We start from the raw sequence: 20,931 nt of genomic DNA on the forward strand, positions 1-20,931 counted from the left end.
CCACTCAGCCAGCTAAAAGCAAGGGTCAGGCCCAATTTTATGCATTCCCAGCTAGACCTGAGGCCGAGTCATCTGACACTGTTATCACAGGTATTGTTCTACTTTTCCATAGAGATTTAATTCGGGCTCTACTTATTCCTATGTGTCATCCTATTTTGCTTCATATCTAGTAGTGCCTCACGATTATTTGAGTGCTCTTGTGTATGTGTCCACACCGGTGGGAGATTCTATAGTTGTAGACCGTGTGTATCGCTTGTGTGTGACTACTATTGGGAGTCTTGAGACTAGTGTAGATCTCCTACTTCTGGATATGGTAGACTTTGATGTTATTTTGGGCATCGATTGGTTGTCACTTTATCATGCTATATTGGATTGTCATGCCAAGATGGTGACCTTAGCCATGCCAGGGTTGCCTCGATTAGAGTAGAGAGGGACTCCTGGCCATTCTACCAGCAGGGTTATTTCTTATGTCAAGGATTGTTTAGCTTATGGTCGAGAAGGATTGTCTAGCTTATTTGGCCTATATTCGTGATTCTAGTGCGGAGGTTCCTTTTATGGATTCAGTACCTGTTGTGTGTGAGTTTCCAGAGCTGTTTCCTGCAGATCTGTCGGGAATGCTACCCGACATAGATATTGACTTTTGTATTGATTTGGCTCTGGGTACTCAGCCCATTTCTATTCCACCATACCGTATGGCCCCGCTTGAGTTGAAGGAACTAAAGGAGAAGTTGCAATATTTACTTGATAAGGGATTTATTAGACCTAGTGTCTCGCCTTGAGGTATGCCCACGTTGTTCGTGAAGAAGAAAGATGGTTTGCTGAGGATGTGTATAGATTACCAACAGTTAAACAAAGTCACTATCAATAACAAGTATCTATTGCCGAGGATTGATGACTTATTTGATCAGCTTCAAGGTGCTAAGGTGTTTTCGAAGATTGATTTGAGGTATGGCTACCATCAGTTGAAGATAAGGGCACCATATGTCCCTAAGACAGCCTTTCGTACTTGGTATGGGCATTATGAGTTCCTAGTGATGCCATTTGGGTTGACAAATGCCCCAGCAACATTTATGGATTCGATGAACCGGGTACTTAAGCCCTATTTGGATTCTTTTGTGATCGTATTCATTGATGATATCTTGATCTACTCCCACAATCTAGAGGAGCATGAGCAGCATCTTCGGATTGTACTTCAGACTCTGAGAGATAGTCAGTTATATGCCAAGTTTTCAAAGTGTCAGTTCTGGTTAGACTCGGTCGCCTTTTTGGGACATGTTGTATCAGTCGAGGGCATAAAAGTAGATCCTAAAAAGATTGAGGTTGTTTAGAACTGGCCTAGACCTACTTTAGCTACTGAGATTCGAAATTTCCTGGGTTTGGCGGGTTATTATCGCCAATTTTTGGAGGGATTTTCATCCATAGCAGCCACACTGAATAGATTGACCCAGAAGAGTGATCCATTCTGGTGGTAAGATGAGTGTGAGTTAAGCTTTTAGAAGCTTAAGACTTCCTTGACTACAACGCTAGTGTTGGTATTGCTTACAGGTTCAGGATCCTACACGGTGTATTATAATGCATCGCGTATTGGGCTCGGTGCAGTATTGATACAGGATGGCAGGGTGATTGCATACGCATCGCGGCAGTTGAAGGTTCATGAGAAGAATTACCATATTCATGACCTAGAGTTGGCAGCCATTGTTCACGCACTGAAGATTTGGAGGCATTACCTCTATGGCGTGTCGTGTGAGGTGTTCACGGATCATCGTATTCTACAGTATTTATTCAAGCAAAAGTATCTCAACTTGAGGCAGCGAAGGTAGTTGGAACTGTTGAAAGACTATGATATCACCATTTGGTATCATCCTGGGAGAGTCAATGTGGTGGTCGATGCCTTGAGTAGAAAGGCTGTGAGTATAGGTAGCTTTTCGTATATTCCAGTTGATAAGAGACCGCTAGCATCAGATGTTCAGGCTTTGGCCAATCAGTTCATGAGGTTAGATGTTTCGGAGTCCAGTCGTGTTCTAGCTTGCATAGTTTCTTGGTCTTCCTTGTTTGAGCGCATCAGAGAGCGTCAGTATTATGACCCCCATTTGCTTGTCCTTATGGACACGGTGCGCCACGGTGGTGCCAAGAGGTTACTATTGGATATGATGGGGTGTTGTGGATGCAGGGTCGGATTTGTGTACCCAATGTGGATATGCTTTGTAAGTTGATTCTTGAGGAGGCTCACAGTTCCCGATATTCCATTCATGTGGGTGTCGCCAAGATGTATCAAGACTTGCGGTAGCATTATTGGTGGAGGATAATGAAGAAGGATATAGTTGCATATGTGGCTCGGTGTCTATATTGTCAGCAAGTAAAGTACGAGCATCAAAGGTCTGGTGGTTTTCTCTAGAAGCTTGAAATTCCCAAGTGGAAGTGCGAGCGTATTACCATGGATTTTGTTGTTGGGATCCCACGGACTTAGAAGAAATTCAACGCAGTATGGCTCATTATGGACAGGTTGACCAAGTCAGTACATTTCATTCTAGTAGCAGTTACTTATTCTTCAGAGCGGTTGGCAGAGATCCATATCCGCAAAATCATTCGTCTTCATAGTGTGCCGATGTCCATCATTTCTGATCGAGGTACACAGTTCACATTGTACTTTTATAGGTCCGTACAGCGTGAGTTAGGCACACGGGTTGAGTTGAGTACAGCATTTCACCCCCAAACGAACAGACAGTCCGAGCGCACCATTCAGATATTAGAGGATATGTTTCGCACTTACGTTATGGCTTTTGGGGGTTCTTGGGACCATTTCTTACCGCTTGCGGAGTTTGCCTTCAACAACATCTACCAATCGAGTATTCAGATGGCTCCCTATGAGGCATTATAAGGGAGACGATGCCGTTCGCTAGTTGGTTGGTTTGAGCCTGGAGAGGCTCGGTTGCTTGGTACCGATTTGGTTCAGGATGCCTTGGAAAAGGTCAAGATGATTCAGGATCGATTTCGCACAGCTCAGTTCATGTAGAAGTGTTATGCTGATTGTAGAGTTCGTGATGTTGCATTCATGGTTGGATAGAGGGTATTGCTCTGGGTTTCGCCCATGAAGGGTGTGATCAGGTTCGAAAAGAATGGAAAGTTGAGCCCTAGGTATATCGGACCCTTTGAGATTCTTGAGAGAGTTGGTGAGGTGGCCTACAGACTTGTCTTGCCACCTAGTTTATCAGTAGTCCATCTGGTGTTCCATGTCTCCATGCTCCGAAAGTATCACGGTGATCTGTCCCATTTGTTAGATTACAGCTCAGTCCAATTGGACAAGGATTTGACTAATGAGGAGGAATCAGTGGCCATTCTAGCCCGGCAGGTCCGAAAGTTGAGGTCTAGAGTTATCCTTCAGTTCGAGTGCAGTGGAGAGGTTAGAGGATCAAGGCAACCATGTGGGAGTTCGAGTTCGATATGCGGAGTATATACCCACACCTTTTCACCAGTCCAGGTACTTTTCTATGTACGTTCGAGGACGAACGTTTGTTTTAGAGGCAAAGAATGTGATGACCTGATAGCTCATTTTGCGATTTAGCCTCTATTCCCATGTTCCGAGACCTCGATTAGCTCCGTTTAGCATTTTTTGATTTGCGTGCGCAGTCTGTGTCTCATTCCGGAAAGTTTTGATGTGGAAAATTGAAGAAAATATGAAACTTTGCCTTAAAAATAATTTGAGTTGACTACGGTCAATATTTTGTGTAAACAAAACCAGATTAGTATTTTGACGGTACCGGTGGGTCCGTATCGTGATTTGGGACTTGGGAGTATGCCCGGAATCAATTTCGGAAGTCCCTAACTTGATTTAACGTGATTTGTTGAAAACTAGTCATTTGAAAGTTTAAAGAATTTCTAAGTTTGACCGTAGGTTGACTTTGTTTCTATCGGGTTCGGATTTCAATTCCGGAACTTGGAATAGGTTCATTTCACTATTTGTGACTTGTCTGTAAAATTTGGAGCAAAACGGAGTTGATTTGACTTAATTCGGACCCCCGGATGAAAATTTGCAAGTTCTTGAGTTTCTTTGAAATTTTCATACATTTTAATGTCTTATTCATATAACTAGGTGTTATTTTTGTGTTTTTATCGCGCGAGCGAGTTCGTATGATATTTTCAGACTTGTGTTGATGTTTGGTTTGGAGCCCCGAGGGCTCATGTGAGTTTCGGACCCGTTTCAGAGTGTTTTGGAGAGTGTTAGAGTTGTTGGCGTGAGGTGGTATTGCAGGCTTCGCAAATGCGAGGTTGGAAGTCGCATTTTCGACGTATGGACCAGCCTGTTAGAATCGCATTTGCGAGCCCATTGTTCGCAATTGCGAAGGGGGCCTGGGATTAGCAGTGATCGCATTTGCTATCATATGATCGCTTTTGCGAAAATCCAAAGTTCGCATTTGCGACTGCAGCACGGATGTTGGTTCTTCGCTTTTGCGATGAATTTCTCGCATTTGCAGGGTTCACATTTGCTAACCCTAGGTCGCAATTGTGACACCTGCGACTGGACAAAAAGGTGAGGGACAGCATTTTTAGCCTCATTTCATATTTTGAAACCCTAGGCTCGGTAGGAGGCGATTTTGAAAAGAGAATTTCATCTACAAACTTTGGGTGAGTGATCCTAATCCATTTGTAATCTATTCCATCAATCTATCTTAGATTTTAACATCAAAATCATGTGAATCAAAGTGAAAATTTAAGAAACCTTGTCAAGTTTTTGAAAAATAAGAATTTGAGTTTTGAGAGTCGATTTGGACTCGAAATTTGAAACTAATCACATATATGAACTCGTGGGGTCATGGGTAGTCGAAATCTACCATTGAACCCGGGTTTTGACCGGGCGGGGCCCAGATTTACTTTTGTTGACTTTTTGAAAAAAGCGTAAAGATCTTTGTTTTATCTATTGTAATTGATTTTCCTAGCATTATTTGATGATATTAAGTCGATTTTGGTTAGATTCGATTAGTTTGGAGGCGAATTTTAGAGTAAAGACCCTGGTTGAACTTTGATTTGATTGCAAAACGAGGTAAGTGTTGGGTCTAACCTTGATTTGAGGGAATTAGGAACCCTTGAACGATATGTTATGTGAATTACATATGAAACGGCATATATGCGAGGTGACGAGTGTATATACGCCGTCAAAATAATTGTTTCCATATTTTTCTCGTATTTCATGAATTATCTCATGACATGCCTTAACTGTACATGCTTTAATTGCTTTCTATGCCGTAATTTATTACTTGTCATTAATTATTCTTGTATTGAATTGTTCGTCTCTTTCCTTACTTCGTGATTAATTGCTACTTGCCTTAATTGTCTTACTTGCACACCTTAATTTTTACGTACTAGACTTATCTTGTTGCTTTTGTATTATTTGTAGTATTCCTTTGATTAATACGTGATTCCTTTATCACTTTGCTTTTATATCCTTTGATTGTAGAGATTCTTGTAAATTGATCTATCAGATTGATTGCGTTTATTGAAATTATTTGTGGATCGGGTTGCACAGCGCAACGGTTGTGATATGGTGGAATAAGAGAGAATTATGACATTGATTCTGATGATATGGTGGGATCGGGTTGCGCGCCGCAACAGTTGTGTATGTAATGCTTGATATTGATAAATTATAATAGGGTGTAATAAGGGAGGATTACGAAATTGATTATGATGATAATACGGGATCGAGTTGCGCGCCGCAACGAATTGTGTACGGAATATTTGATGTTGATAAATGATGTTATGGTGAAATAAGGGAGGATTGTGTGTGTACGGTGGGATCGGGTTGGGCGCCGCAACGGATTGTGTGTGTTATACTCGTTGTTGTTGTTGTGTTGGGTTTCAGCATTTTTATATAAAATTATGAGGTCCATCACTATGTGTTCTCTGCTTGCGAGGATTGAGTTCATTTTCACAAATTAACTACCTTACTTTCATTTTCTTTTTCTCCATCCGTGTTATTATTATTACTACTACATACAGGTTATTGTAAGTGACCCGCTTTAGCCTCGTCACTACTTCGTCGAGGTTAGGCTCGGCAGTTACAGAGTACATGGGGTCGGTTGTACTCATACTACACTCTGCACTTCTTGTGGAGATTTCAGAGTGGATCCTAGCGGCATTCAGCAGATTTGCTTGGATCTTGTTCTTGACGGAGATTTGAGGTACAACTGCACAGTGTTCGCAATCCTGAAGTCCCCTTCTACATCACCTTAGCTATTTTTTCGATTCAGATATGCTTTTATTCAGAGTATTATTTGTAGTACTCTAGACGTTTGTGCATTCGTGACACCGGTTCTGGAATTGTATTGAGATATCGTCGTTTATTAGTTTATTTACTATTATTCCAGCTTATTGGTTTTCATTTGATTTGAATTATTAATAATGGCTAATAACTATATCTTACGTTGGTTTACCTAGCAAGTGAAATGTTATGCGTCATCACGATCCCGAGGGTGAGAATTCCGGGTCGTGACAGATAAAGAGATGAATATTGAATTTAGGGCGAAAAAGTTGATAACATACGAATCATTGAAATAAGGACAAAAAAATTGTGACTCGTTGCTCACATGCCAACTCTATAAACTAAAACTAGATCTATTAACTACATAGGTAAAGTAATCAATCCATATTATTTCTGTTTATTTTATATAAAATGCAAAAATCAAATATCAAATTCTTACATAATGAACTGGAACGCTTCCGTTTCACCAAAGATTTTGGCTGCATTTTTTCAAAAAAAATTGAAAACATTATTTATGAAATGTGATCGGGATAATAATTTCAAAAAATTTCAAGTTCCCAAAAACTGTGTGAAGATTTTTCTTCCGCTAACAACATTTTAAATTTTCGTCAAATAAAATACATGTCCAAACACAACTTCAACTTTCAGAAAATACTTTTCTAACGCAACTTCAAAAACTCTTTTCAAAATATTTCTTTTTGTCGATGCCAAGTTCTAAGAGAAATGATAGAGATTTCCAATGTGCAACAAACTTCCTATAATTTCACAGTAAAATGAATCATATGATATAGTATAAAATGTTGGACCTTAAATATAGATGGAAGGTCCACAAAACTTGCTGTACATATCCTACTCTTTTCCGCACCACCTCCCCACCCAAAAAAAATGGAAATTATTTTCACCATTCCTCGGTTACAGTCTCTTTAATCTAATTTGACTTCATAATTCCTCTGCAGAACAGCTTGTTCAGCTTAGCAAACAAAACAAAAACCAACTCTATGCAAATTACAGCAGAAAGTTGTGGAGAGCAACAGAAATAGTCCACTACTACACGATATTTTTGGCGTTGCAAATGAACTTCCTCGGTTCAACCATTGTCCGAAATGTAAGCCATGTATAACGGGAACAAGGGCATTATCCAACAATCGCAGTAAAATCCAAATGCAAAAATGACACCAGATTGTTGGAAAAACAAATGGCAAAGGTTGACCAAAACACTGCCTTTGTAAATTTCTTTACAACTCACATACCATGCGCCAACTGAAAATTATCTACATCAATAAAGACAGAAACTGGCAATTTTTCATTTATAGCTCTCTCCCAAAATTTTGTTCGTCATCCCTGAACATTTTCCGTTCAGTAACTAGTCAAACCAGCAGCATCTACATGCCTGATGAATAACCGCTGCTCGCTGCTCAATGAAGCAAACCACTTTCTTAGGCAATCAATTGGATCACATTGATTTGCAGGTGATGCAACTTCAATGTTACTTTCAGCAAGTTCTTCAAAGCTGAGAGGAATTAAGCCAATTAAAGCAATACCAATGGAGAACTGAAGGTGAAGACCCCTTCTTTTGGAGTCACATTGGCAAAGTAATGCACATAAAGAGCTTCTTAATCTCTGAATCCTAACATCTTCACATCCAAAAGCATTAAGACCAGACCTGCAAGAGATTTTTATATAAAATGCTGGTTAGCATGCAATGAATAAACAAAAAAAATTCCAAGTAGAAACACCATTTTAACCATAATAATATAAATACAATTAAGAGATACCTACCAAAATATAAATACAATTAAGAGATAAAAGGTTTGAGGTCATAGTAACTAACCCTCCATCCAAAGGTTCAATTTATTTCATCAAACTCACTGATGAATGATGATTAGCATCTACTCCTTTACATACCTTAAAAGAAGGTGCCTAGATCTAAAAGAATAACCAACCAAATATTCAGGTGCCCAAACAGAAAGTGAATTGTAGTATTCCAAAAATCAATTCATACCAAAATCTGGTTGCAAAATCATGCATACAAACTACAAAGGAAATTCAGATACCCAACTACTATGTGAAATTTCATCTTTTATATTGCTGATAAGAAGTTGATAATCTGTGGCAAATGCAAGACTGAATTTGCTCATTCATCTCTGTAGGCCTAGATAACTTTTCCAAACTCCCCCTCAGAAATCTAACTCATTTTAAACGGTGATTACAAAGCAATAAAAACCTAATTTTCTCAATCCATCATATTTAACACTATGATCTAATGAAATATCTAGAGATATAGATTTTTTTCTCACTTCAATGTTTCCTGTTAATGTCCGTATCCATGCCTTAAAGCTTTCTCTGTAGACAACACATAAACATAGAAGAGCCTCTAGTTAATGCAAGATTCTTTTTACCAAATCAATGAAATAGTAAGTTTACTGTCAGTCCGAAAGAGATCAGGCCAATAGATATGTCCATTATAGCTCATGTTTGCACAAGGGTTATAGCATAGACCACCAATGGGGAAACAGTTGGGAAACAATTTTGAGGTCGTTCGGCTCCCTGAGCAGATGTAATTCGATCATCCAGAGTATAAAACTGCCAACATATACATGTACGGAGGGAATAAACTGGTCAAAAAGCTTTCTGAATGTCCAAAGGAAAACATAAAACATCCAATATCAGCAATGCAAGTTATAATCTTGAATGTGGAGCACTGAAAAAGCTTCAGGATAGAGAGAAATATAATATAGGATCATGATATTGTCCTATACGGAATGCCAATGGTTAAGTTCATAAATATCTTACCTCATAATATGTTGCTTCAAAGATACGGAAGCAACAACAACAAAAAAAAAATGTGAATTCCCACAAGTGGGGTTTGGGGAGAGTGAGATGTACGCAGCCTTACCCCTACCTTGGAAGGCAGAGGCTATTTCCGAAAGACTCTCGGCTAAAGAAAAGATAAAAAGAAGCAATGGCAACAAGTATAAACAACAACAATATAAAAAGAGGACCGAAGCCAAGGTAGCAATTAAACGATAGTAATAGCAATCTAAGAATAAAGGGATAACAAACTAATACTAATGTTATGGAACCGACGGACAAAGGGAAACGCTCGACTACCTACTAACCTTCTACCCTAATCCTCGACCTTCACACCCTCCTATCAAGAGTCATGTCCTCAGTAAGCTCCAGTCTAGCCATATCCCGTCTAATCACCTATCTCAAAGACTTCTTTGGCCTACCTCTACCCATCCTCATACCCATCAAGGTTAACCTCTCACAACTCCTAATTGGCCTTTTGTGCTTCTCCTCTTAACATGCCGAAACCATCTCAACCTCACCTCCGGCATCTTATCCTCCAAGGGGGCCACTCCCACCTTATCCCAAATAACTTCTTTGGCCTACCTCTACCATCCTCATACCCATCAAGGTTAACCACTCACACCTCCTATCTCACACCTCCTAACTGGCCTTTTGTGCTTCTCCTCTTAACATGCCGAAACCATCTCAACCTCGCCTCCCGCATCTTATCCTCCAAGGGTGCCACTCCCACCTTATCCTAAATAACGTCATTCCTAATCCAATCCAACCTGGTATGCCCGCACATCCATCTCAACATCCTCATTTCAGCTATTTTCATTTTGTGGACATGCGAGTTCTTGACCGGCCAACATTCTGCCCCGTACAACATGGTCGGTTAACCACTACATTGTAGAACTTATCCTTAAGTTTCAGTGGCACATTCTTATCACACAAGACACCGAAAGTGATCCTACTCTTCATCCACCCTACTTCGATACGATGCGTGACATACTCGTCAATCTCCACATCACCTTGTATTATAGACTGAAGATACTTGAAACTCTCTCTCCTGGGGATGACTTGTGTATCAAGCCTCACATCCATGTCCGCTTTCTCGGTAACATCGCTAAACTTGCAGTCCAAGTACTATATCTTGGTCCTACTCAACTTGAAACTTTTAGACTCAAGAGTCCATCTCCAAACCTCCGGCTCTTGTTAACACCACACCCCGTCTCATCATTCAGAACTATATCATCTGCAATTAACACACACCATGGAACCTTCCCTTGAATGTGTCACTTCAATGCGTCCATCGCCACAGAAAATAAAAACGGGATAAGGGCTAATCCCTGATGCAGCCCAGCACAACCAGGAAGTGTTCTGAGTATCCTCCATTGTCCTCACTCGTGTCTTAGCTCCATCATATATGTCCGTAATCACCCTAATGTATGTTACAGGCACACCTTTAGACTCCAAACACCTCCATAGAACCTCCCTCGGGACTTTGATATAGAAACAAAAAGATAATATTATCCCATCCTATATGATCAGAAAATAAAAGTATGCATCTCAGGCCATCTCTTCAATCAAAATGCCAATAGAGCTCGCTCTCACACTTCCCCATTTAAGATTTAAGCCCTATGAGTAAAATAAATGTTGAAAATAATTTAACCATATTTAGATTATTACCTTCCAAGTTGGCCAAGAAGAGTAGTGATAGCAGCAGCATTGTGCTCCGTTGTACAATAGTCCAATAAATCCAATAGTGGACAGGCAATTTTGTCAAACATCCAATCCCAGCTCTGCTTGAGAGATCAAAAAATAAAAACAGAATTAGGCAAAAACTTCTGAGGAATGAACTAAAAGTAGGAAGTAATACCCTACCCCAAACCCCCACCTTATTGCCCAATAGGAACTAAGCAAGCAAATTATCACAGATTCTATTTTAAAAGTAAAAAGATATTCCAATAACATCCTCCATTGAGAAAAAAATCCAACACAAGATTGAGTGAGCATTAAAGAAGATTCAAATACAACAATTTAGGAGTTCCAAAAGTTAAGAATTTGGTGTAGTAGTAGGCATTAACTAACTTCAATTGCTCTCCTAAACGTCTACTAAACGAATAGAATCACCAGAGAGAATTTCGCAACTATGCAACCTAGCCATTCATTGCAATATAGAAGTACATCTTGCTAGCCCAAAATAAACGACATACCATGCATAGAGATAAATTGCATAAGAACTAACTGAAAAGAAATATTAGTCCTCCCTTCCAATTAAAGGGTGTAATTTCTAATAAGACTCACATTAACACACTTTTACCATTCCTAAATGAAATCCATTTGTATTTTCTTTCTCTTTTCCATCCTTCTGCAAACATAAAGTCCAGGAGTTTTTGTTTTTGGCCAAAATAAGGGTCTGTTATGTAACAGCACCACATTTTTAAGTAAATGCATTTGCATCTCATTTTGGGTTAATAGGAATCGGAGTGAATTCAAACTTTGTGCCAAAGGAATCTTTGACCTAAATGAATCAAATAACCTATAACAAAATCAGAGAAAAAGAATTAAAAGCAACAAATATACTGAACAAAGACAAATGGCAGGTACAGGGATAACAGGTGGCGAAGCATGGAGGGGGGTTTGGTAGACAGGCGAGAGGATCGGAGGAGGGGTTAGTGGGTTTGATTGCATGAGGGGAGGAAAGAGAAAAGTATGCATAGGAGTAAAAGCACCCCTTTTATCCCATGAGAGGATGGATAAAATTATACCAAGAAGAGGTTCATAATCCCGGATGCTGCCCATTATCCAGTCCCATCCTCTCAAACAAACACAAATATTGGATATTTCCCGTTTTAGAACTCTTGACTAAGCAGACCCCGTTCCCCTCCCACACTTTATTCCCGATCTATATCTTGAGGTCATACAGACCATTTCAATAACCACATTAATCATCTCCATTCCTGGATTAAATGCCATAATTTACTGAAGCTCAGAGCAGCTCTGGAAAACTACGCGTCAAAGGAAAACAAATGCAACACCAGCAGAAGAAATGTGGCCACAGCACACTATGCACCAATATCAAACAAGATCCAAAGTCAAAACTAAATCTAAGGAGACCTGTTCAGCAGAAGTGTCTGAACTGCATGTAGAACCTCTTGAGGTTTGGAAAAACAATGCTCATAAAGGTTTGAACGTGATCTATGAAGCTAGGTCCCAAGTTGTTTGCTAAATGCTTTCATATTAAAATGTCTAAAAGTAGCTCTACCTTTTTTATAAATTAAAAATTAAAAAAATAACAAAAACTCTCTAAAGCAATTAACAAAGGATGGTAACTAACGTTTGTACGAGAGCTCTCTGCAGAAAATATAACTAGGCTGTAAATTCGGACCAATTTGTGCGCAAGAATAATCAAATGTTCAAGCGCTTCTCATTTGAGCTACAGACTGTTCATATTGCATATCCAGCACTAGCAAATTAAGGCATCAATGATTAATTGGATTGTTAAGCTAAAGCATTACTCCTTTTCCATCTGCAACTATAAGAAATGGAGCATCTATTACTAGTAAGAAATCAGCATCCACTACTGAATGATCAACAAATAGATTTTGGCTCTCCCCTTGCAAGTGGAGTTCCTAAATATGGATGCTAGAAAATGATGGAAAATGACGTGCAAAATGCTGAAGCATTCTACAATAATGCACAAAAATGCTGCAGCGTACTACAACATCACACAACTGCCTATCATTAGGCACTGAAAGTGCAACAAATATCTAAGGCCATGCATTAGGACCTTTTATTAACTATCTTTAACACACTAGTCATTTGAATAACCTTTCTACAAGCTTCTCCTCACAATAAAAAGAACAGTACTATTCGAAATTATGTTTTTCTAGATAGAGAAAAATTATTTTATTAAAGAGTCGACAAACCACGAAAAAACCGATAGTACGCGAAAGTACTTCTCACTACCTTTTGATAAGATTTTGTTTTGGGATAAGTCACTAATTATTGATAATATTTTCAGCCAGAACTCTTTTACTTATGAAGGAAAAGACACTATTTCCTGCAGTAGAACGATGCCATTCACTTAAGTAAAAAGTATGATCCACTTTATGTTCCAACGTCCTATAATAGCACTCAAATATCCACACTTTTTTTTGCACCTGGAACAAGAAAGAAATAGAGAGAAACAGCAAAGAGGACAGAAGTTCACAAGATTATAGAGTAAACGAGTAAAATAAGTAAAAACCATACCATGAAACCTGCAACAAGCTCCACAAGTGCAAGGGTATCAGTTAACTGGCATGAATTCTCAGAAATAACAAAGGCCCACTGGACTAAATCTACGTCATCTGAGGATTCATCAGTTTTCCTTCCATCACATTTGACTCTGCGTCTTGATGAGTTCAATGACTCCATCAAATCCGACCCCACAGCAGAGCAAGCATAACTGTTAAGACTATCCAAGAGGGATGATGCAACAATATCCATGGTAGCTGCACCCTCTGAAAACGGGCATTTACTACCGGAACAAATCTTAGACAATGACTCAACCGAAGATCCTATACAGGAAAGAGGATCAGGAGATAATCTATTCTTGTGAATAAGCATCACCAATGACTTCACCACAGTCATAGCCAAACCATACTCTTTGAGGATAAAGTATTTAGAACCACATAGATAGGCAAATATATGAAGAATGTTTAGAGCATCAGACCTCCGCATCCTTAAGATGTTGCAGGAAGCCTCACAAACAAAACCAACATGGTCAACCGCGGAACATACTGATGCTAGCAAAATGCCTCCAATTAGCAACAACTGAGTAGGAGCTGTTTGCTTGCACAAGCTTACACTATGGCCATCCAAAATAAGATTGATTCCTGAATTGGTTGCAAGCTTTGAATCAGAACTTACAGCAGGCACCAACAATTTATCATGCAAAAGAAAATCCTCCATAAGAGAAAGTACATCATAAAAGTTGCAATATTCCACAAATATCCTTCTTGTATCTTCATGTGAGAGTTCTGCAAATATGGAAAATTAAAAGTAGGCTTAGTATATACAAAGTAAGCTTTTCAGGAAACATCTTAACGCAAATAAATAATGAGGCCAGAAACCTGTATATATGTGCTGAGCAACAGAATTCACAAAAAGGGTCAGGTCCCTCTCCCAATCATCTCCAAAGGCTCTCGTTGCAGTATCAGAAATGTAGAGCAGTAAGAGTGAAAAGAAGACACAGGTCTTCTCCCTGGAAAAAGTGGCAAGAAAGAAGATAAAATGTTAGCTCTTGTTTCAAAATCAACATATTCATTCACATTTGAACCCATTTCTATGCTAATGAAGCATCGGAATAACACTTGAGACGGACAAAGGACAAGAATAATGCACATAAATTAAGGGCATTGTACGTGCCTAAGAATGACAATCAAATGCTGGCTCGAAGCATCTTAAATCCATGCAAACAACTTTAAAAATGTAGACACTCCAGATTGCAAAACGAAATAAGGCAGCTACAAAAGAAAACAGAATAGATTATATGACTTAGAAATATCGAAGAGGTTGCAGTTCAAGCATACAGAATAAGCTTTGACATATACTCCGATATCGGAAGTTGACTAGAAAAAGTTAGTACTGTCCATCCATTATTCATATGAGAGGTAATAATATGATACAATTGAGGTCAAGTACTCCGAGATGTGAGCTAGTCTTCTAATTTCTTTGTAATAGTTGGAAGTAAAATTTGACAAGAGTAACATCATTGCATCATATTACAAGAACAAAATATATACACAGTTGCAAGGTACTTCTTCCTGGAGAAAAGCACATGATTTTGGGATATCCCACTACCATGAAGTAAACATGACTATCAAATTTGGCACAAGCATAAAACATACGGCTGTAACCATTGACACACATTTGAAATTCAGTCTGTCAAGCGACATATATTTGACAACTTTATTCATGGCCATGTGACCTTAGGCTAGATCATTTTTTATCTTCTCTCTGATAATTGTAGGCTTTGGGCTAAATCCTACCTTTTAAACTCTTAGGGTGTGTGGAAATCATTGTATAACAGCCTAGTAATTACCAAGACCGGTTTGTTTGGTTGCACAAGTGCAATTACATAGTTAAGACATTTTTTATATTAATAAATGTTAACAATAAAAATTAAAATAAACTTTTTAGTTGAACAAGTAAATAAATTTTAATGTGTGGCATATTATTACTAGGTATTCAGAATACACATTTTTTAAATGTAACTAATAATTATAAACTGGTAACTAATATCATAAAGAATAATTGATATCCCTACCCATGTGAATATAATATGAAATTCATGACTACTTGTATTTTCTAAATAACAAAGGGCAGACATAAAGTATTTTTCTATAATTAGTATTTATGTCAATGAATAGAAAACTAAGCAAGGAAGGGGAGCCTTGAAGCAACGATAAAGTTGTCTCCTTGTGACTTATTGGTCACGGGTTCGAGCCGTGGAAGCAGCTACTAATAATTGCATTAGGGTAGATTGTTGTCTACATCACACCCCTTGGGGTGCGACCCTTCCGCGGTCCCTGCGTGAATGATGTATGCTTTGTGCGTTGGGCTGTCCCTTAATAGAAAAATAAGCAAGTAGAACATGAAATTGTTTTTACAAGTCTTTCTCATATATTTGAAGCAAAGAGAATGACTGCAAAAAGAGTAAAATATTTTGGAAAAGAAGATAATAGACAATTTGAAAAGCTGCCTTGTTATTACACGTAATTACCAACAAATTCCGCCTCTTTCGAAAATTGGGGAGTGTAATTGCTCCCTGTCAATTACACCTAATTAATTACTCGGCCATACTAACGGTCCAAAAGTGTGTAATTACACCCAAATCCAATTACATGGTGGCTTTCCAAACATGCTCTTGTAAACATATGAAAGAAAATGGAAGTATAACTTTAAGCATAGAGACTTTGCTTATACCATATTGATATCTGAAGAACAAAGTATAGGTGGATATCCCTGATCCAAAAAAAAAAAGTATGGGTGGATGATTTTGGTATGTCCAATGCAAAGTAAGCATGAAACCCAACTAGGAGGACGAATATACAACAATAGAATAGCTAGCTTACTTGTTTGAGATATCTTCAAGTTTCAAAAGAGTGACCAAAATACTCCTAAGAGAAGGATCTGATGATGCAGAGCACTGAGCAAGACAACTGCTGGTAGCACGGTAAATACTGGAAATGCTATTTTCGGCGTTGTTATTTGAAAAGATGACACAATACTTGGCAAAACTATCCCATAATGAGACCACTCTCCTTTCCAATGGAATCTGCAACCCCTCACTTGCAGGAGCAGCTAAATCTGATCTGCACAATGCTGATGCATTTGCATAGGAACTGCAGAATAACTTACAAGCTGTGTCAAGGTTTAATCTCTTAGATGAATCAACATGATCTCTTTTCTTGGAAAATGATGAATTATCTGAAGGATCCAAGGTACAATGTTTTAACTGGTTAGAATTGATTTCCACATTGATGACATCTAAACTGTCTGATGAAACCAGAGTCCCCATTGCATTTGAGAATCCCTGATATAAAGGTGAGCTAATCGATTCAAGTGCCTCACTGCTATGGCACTGAATCTCAGGAAGTGTAGGTGATAAAGGCATTTCAATTGCTAGACAATAAGACTCTTCATCAGTATCACTATCCAAATTGAGAAGCTTCATATAATCACCACGGACAAGTTCATCAATATATCCCAGGTCATCATCTTTCCCATCCTTCCAATCCTGGGCAGTTTCTGGAAGGCTATAGACAGTTGGAGATGGATGTGTGCAGACATCAGATTGGACACCACAGCTGTCAAACTTTGTCTTTGCCACACTATTCTTGTTTGAAGGATGCAGGCCTAGTTCACAGGATGTTCTTCTTTTCTTGCGAGATATAAAATGCTCGCTGCACGTATCGTGTTGCATTTCAGCTACCAAATGCTTTTTCTCAACAGCAGGTCCATCTGTTCTACTATTAAACTTACCATCATGTAGAGAGGTTTTCTCTGAAAGCTGCCTTTGCCACTTGTTACCCCTGGAATTTAAGATTCCATTAGATTCAATGGCATCAATGGATCTCCTCATCCTCTTATAATGTGGACCTCTCCTCTCAGTAGAAATACAACTGATAGGACTCTTGACATTACTGTCAGCAATTGCTACAACATTCTCAATGCACTTTTTTCTTGCATCTCCAGGCAAACTGGATATGGTCAGTTCTACGTCCAATTTTTCTTCAGCTGATTTAGCTGATGTTGTGATGGAAGCACATCTGTCCTGTGAGCCCACCAATAGCCCATCAGAAAATGATGCCGAACTGGAATTCATGGCAGAACTCTGTAACACTTTTTTGCTGGAACCTCTAAGTAAAGGCTCCAATTTAGAGTTAATACCTGATAATGATACAGGGTTGTTCACTCCAGATATCGGAAGCGAAGGTACATTACATTCTATCTTTTGCTTGGACAAATCAGACCCAACAGCAGCTAATTGCACGGAATCATTTCCAAAATGACAGTGCGTGTCAGAAGCTACCAAACTAGAATAATTGCTTTTCAAGTTGAAGCTGCAAACCTGCAAAGCATGAAGATCATATCATTAAGAGACCATCGAAATAGAGTTTGCATCCATTTAATTAGAGGGGGGGAAAAGGAATAAAGACAAACCAAATATAAATTAAATGGGTGTTTATCTGAAAATGGGGCAGGTAAATACGAGTGATCTTTCTGAACATATCACATACTATTTTCAAGATTCTGCCAAACATTCTGCAAGATTGTGCATGACCTCAAAAATAGTCAATGTTAATGAAGCTCAACAAATTCTTGAAAATGTTAAACTAATTGTTCAAACAGTCACAGTTTCTGTTCTTACCAACTCCAGTTTTGGTAGAAAATTTCCAAGTAAAATACAAACTTCCCCAAGGTTTCTTGAGAAAACTTAATCGAAAACACCTTCCTTACTATATAAGAGCTTCAACAATGCCAAGAACAAGAGAAACAAACCTTTTCAAGGGCATGCTCATCACCTTGAAAGAAGCAACCGTCCAGTATGTTTAGACGTCTCGAGAAGTGAACAAGCTCCTGCTTTAAGCTAACTAGATTCTGCTGCAGTATATAGTTACGGGTTTTTTCGAACTTAGCTACTTTTTTAGCATGCTTTACCAGCATCTTTTCAAGCTTCAACTGCTTTTGCAACAGCTTAACTTTAGCAGTTTCAACATGCACACTACTATCATGTGCACGAAGAGGACAATCAACAGAATACCTTGCAAAACTTAGCTTTTCAATTTCTTTCTGCAGTTCTTCGACCCTCTTTCTGTAATTTTTGACCTCTTCAGAAAGCTGATCAGCACGATTTTTTTCTTCTGATGCCTTCTTTTTATACGCTTCTGCAGCCTTTCTTTGCTTTTCCACTTTTTTCATTTCTGATTTAACACGGTTTTTCTCAATCGCCACCTTTTGTTCCATTTCCTGGAGCCTTTTTTGGGCTGCATCGGAATTCACAATTACATCTACCATAGTAACATCTCTCTCCACTGCCTTTGGACCAAGCTCAGGTGAGAATTGAGCAGTTCCTAGAGTCGTCCCTTTACGGGGTATGATGTTAACCGTTTTACCATATGCCATGAGTTCACCAATCTCCTTCTTCAAATTATCAATCTTTTGTCTATCCTGTTCCAGCTGACGATATAGATCAGTAGCACGGCTCTTTTCATCCATGGCCATCTTGCGGTTGGTTTCTGCAATCTTCTTTTGATCAGCAGCCTTCGCCACTGCTGTATCTACACGTTTTCTCTCTTTAGATGTGTTTTCTCTTTCTGCCTCCAGCTGCTTCTTAGCATCTTCAAATTCCAAAGTCACTGAAGCTAACTTTGATTTCACTTGTTCAGCTTCCTTCGTCAGATTTTCCAAATTAAGTCTATTTCCTTCGGTTCTTTTTCTTTCAACATCAGCAAGTCTCCTTTCTTCATCAGCCTTTGTTTTCTCAACCTTCAATTTTGTCCTCAACTCGTCCACCTTTTTCCTCTCCAACTCAGTCTTCTTCTTCTCTGACTCTGCTCTCACTCTTTCTTTATCGACAAGCACCTTCAGCTCGTTTACCTTGCTTTCCCTCTCAGAGAGATGCTCCTTAAGCTCTCTAATTTCTCTACCTCCACCATTAGCCACCAATTGATGCTTCAAGGAAAGAATCTCATTCTTCAACCCAGCAATTTCACTCTCTAAAGAAACCCTTAAAGCAGATTCCTTTACTTTTTCCTCCTTTTCATTGTTTGCCCTAAGTTTCTCATCCTCAACAGCTGGAAAAAAAGAACAAAATACAGCAGCAAGTCAATGTCTGTCAATGACAAGAAACAGAGCATGTAATCAACAAGGGGAACAACCTCACTAGCAAAGCTAAACAAGACCAGAGAGAGTATGCTTAAAATTAGATAAGCTTAAAGAGAACTCCTAACATACTAACCATCAGACAGAAGATAAACTCAAAACTTGCTACTACGATTTCAAAAATCAAAAACCACTTAAGCTATTGGGAGGTTCACCAAGCAGCTCGGTATAGTCAAACTAGGTAAATATTTACGTGCACCGATGTTTACACCAAACCAAACAAAGCAGTTAAAAATTAAAGTGAGCATGCATATCATTTTACCACGTTTAAGTGGTAAATCAGTGTATGAAGTACACATTACCTTCACTAGTTTGGTGTAAAGACCATGTGCGAGTAAGTTCTACCGTCAAACTATTCCTTTACTTCCTTTTGTTTTGTAACCTATAAATTTCTCTGTGCTTCTAATTTAAAATTAATACTCATTTTCAGAAACTAAAGGGTGAATCCAAAGTAAAAAAAGTAAAAATACCTTTCCTGAGAGAGAGATTTTCAGATTGCATCTTCAAAACTTGTTCCTCGTAAATGGAGAGACCTTTACGAAGCGCATTTCTCCTATCTTCAAGCTTTGCGTAGCCGTCTTTCAGTTTACTGTACTTCTCTTTCCACTGCAAACACAGTGCAAAAATCAACCAAAAACTAAAGAAACAAAAGAAAAATTGAATGTTAAGCCAATAGAAACCCTAAATCGAAATGCTTACAGATATACAGCAGGGATTTGTAAGCTCTTCTTTTATCATTACATCATCCGCCATTGATGTTGATTCGTACATATAAAAACCTTAAAATCTTTACTTTCGGGAAATTTACGCATTCGCACGGAGACTAGGCATTACTGCTTGCATAAATCCCACAGTTGAACCCTAGCATTGAAAAGGTTCACTCAACCGCCAATACAGCTCACTAAGAAGTTAGAACCCCTAGGCTAAACCCTATTTTCGAATTCTTAAACAGTTAGAAAACTTGAGAACCGGACCCTCGGCATATCTTCGCCCCTTCGGGTTTTATCAGTCACGCAGACAGCGTATATCGAACCGGGTCCGCCGCCTAACGCCGTTTCCAGTGCTGTTCAACTCGGACGACAAGTATGAATTATGGTTTTTGATTAAACATGAGTTTAAAAAAGAAAAAAATCTAAACCAAAGTCATGAATATTTGTACAACTATTAGTTTTAGGTGTGTGTTATAGTTTTAAAATTAGTTTTGAATAATGCGTTTGAATTATAAAATAAAAATAAGATATACTATGAATATTGATCTCATTTAGAATATCACCAAGATGAGGTGATCTAATAATGTAAAAATTCATTACATATTCATTATAAGTGTGTGCATACAAGTTAAAACAATTTTTAGAATGGTCTCTATCGTGTCAATAAATATAGTAGGACGTAACATAAGCTCACGCCTTCCGCATGGGTCCGGATCGCTAATTTTTTTTTCCGGACCA

General features: G+C 38.6%; 1 protein-coding gene across 6 annotated transcripts; it reads right to left on the reverse strand.

The window, feature by feature from the left end:
- Window positions 1-7,436: 7,436 nt before the first annotated feature.
- LOC107813794 (uncharacterized) lies at window positions 7,437-20,600 on the reverse strand. 6 transcript variants are annotated; one of them, XR_012701119.1, is made up of 10 exons: window positions 20,183-20,576; window positions 19,954-20,089; window positions 18,101-19,395; window positions 16,171-17,669; window positions 16,022-16,060; window positions 14,167-14,297; window positions 14,018-14,073; window positions 13,304-13,929; window positions 10,736-10,848; window positions 7,437-7,916 (listed from the first exon to the last, which is right to left on the reverse strand). XR_012701119.1 is itself a non-coding variant. In XM_075234182.1 (10 exons), the coding sequence occupies exons 1-10, from the start codon at window positions 20,252-20,254 to the stop codon at window positions 7,905-7,907; spliced, it is 4,113 nt and encodes a 1,370-aa protein (XP_075090283.1). In that variant the 5' UTR covers window positions 20,255-20,576; the 3' UTR covers window positions 7,761-7,904. The 6 variants fall into 6 exon arrangements, 3 of the variants coding, with proteins under 3 accessions (XP_075090281.1, XP_075090282.1, XP_075090283.1); XR_012701117.1 differs by adding an exon at window positions 8,551-8,836 and having other exon boundaries at window positions 13,304-14,073; XM_075234182.1 differs by adding an exon at window positions 8,551-8,596 and having other exon boundaries at window positions 7,761-7,916; window positions 13,304-14,073.
- Window positions 20,601-20,931: the final 331 nt, after the last annotated feature.

This window comes from Nicotiana tabacum, chromosome 17 (genome assembly GCF_000715075.1).
Source record: "Nicotiana tabacum cultivar K326 chromosome 17, ASM71507v2, whole genome shotgun sequence".
Classification (NCBI taxonomy): Eukaryota; Viridiplantae; Streptophyta; class Magnoliopsida; order Solanales; family Solanaceae; genus Nicotiana; species Nicotiana tabacum.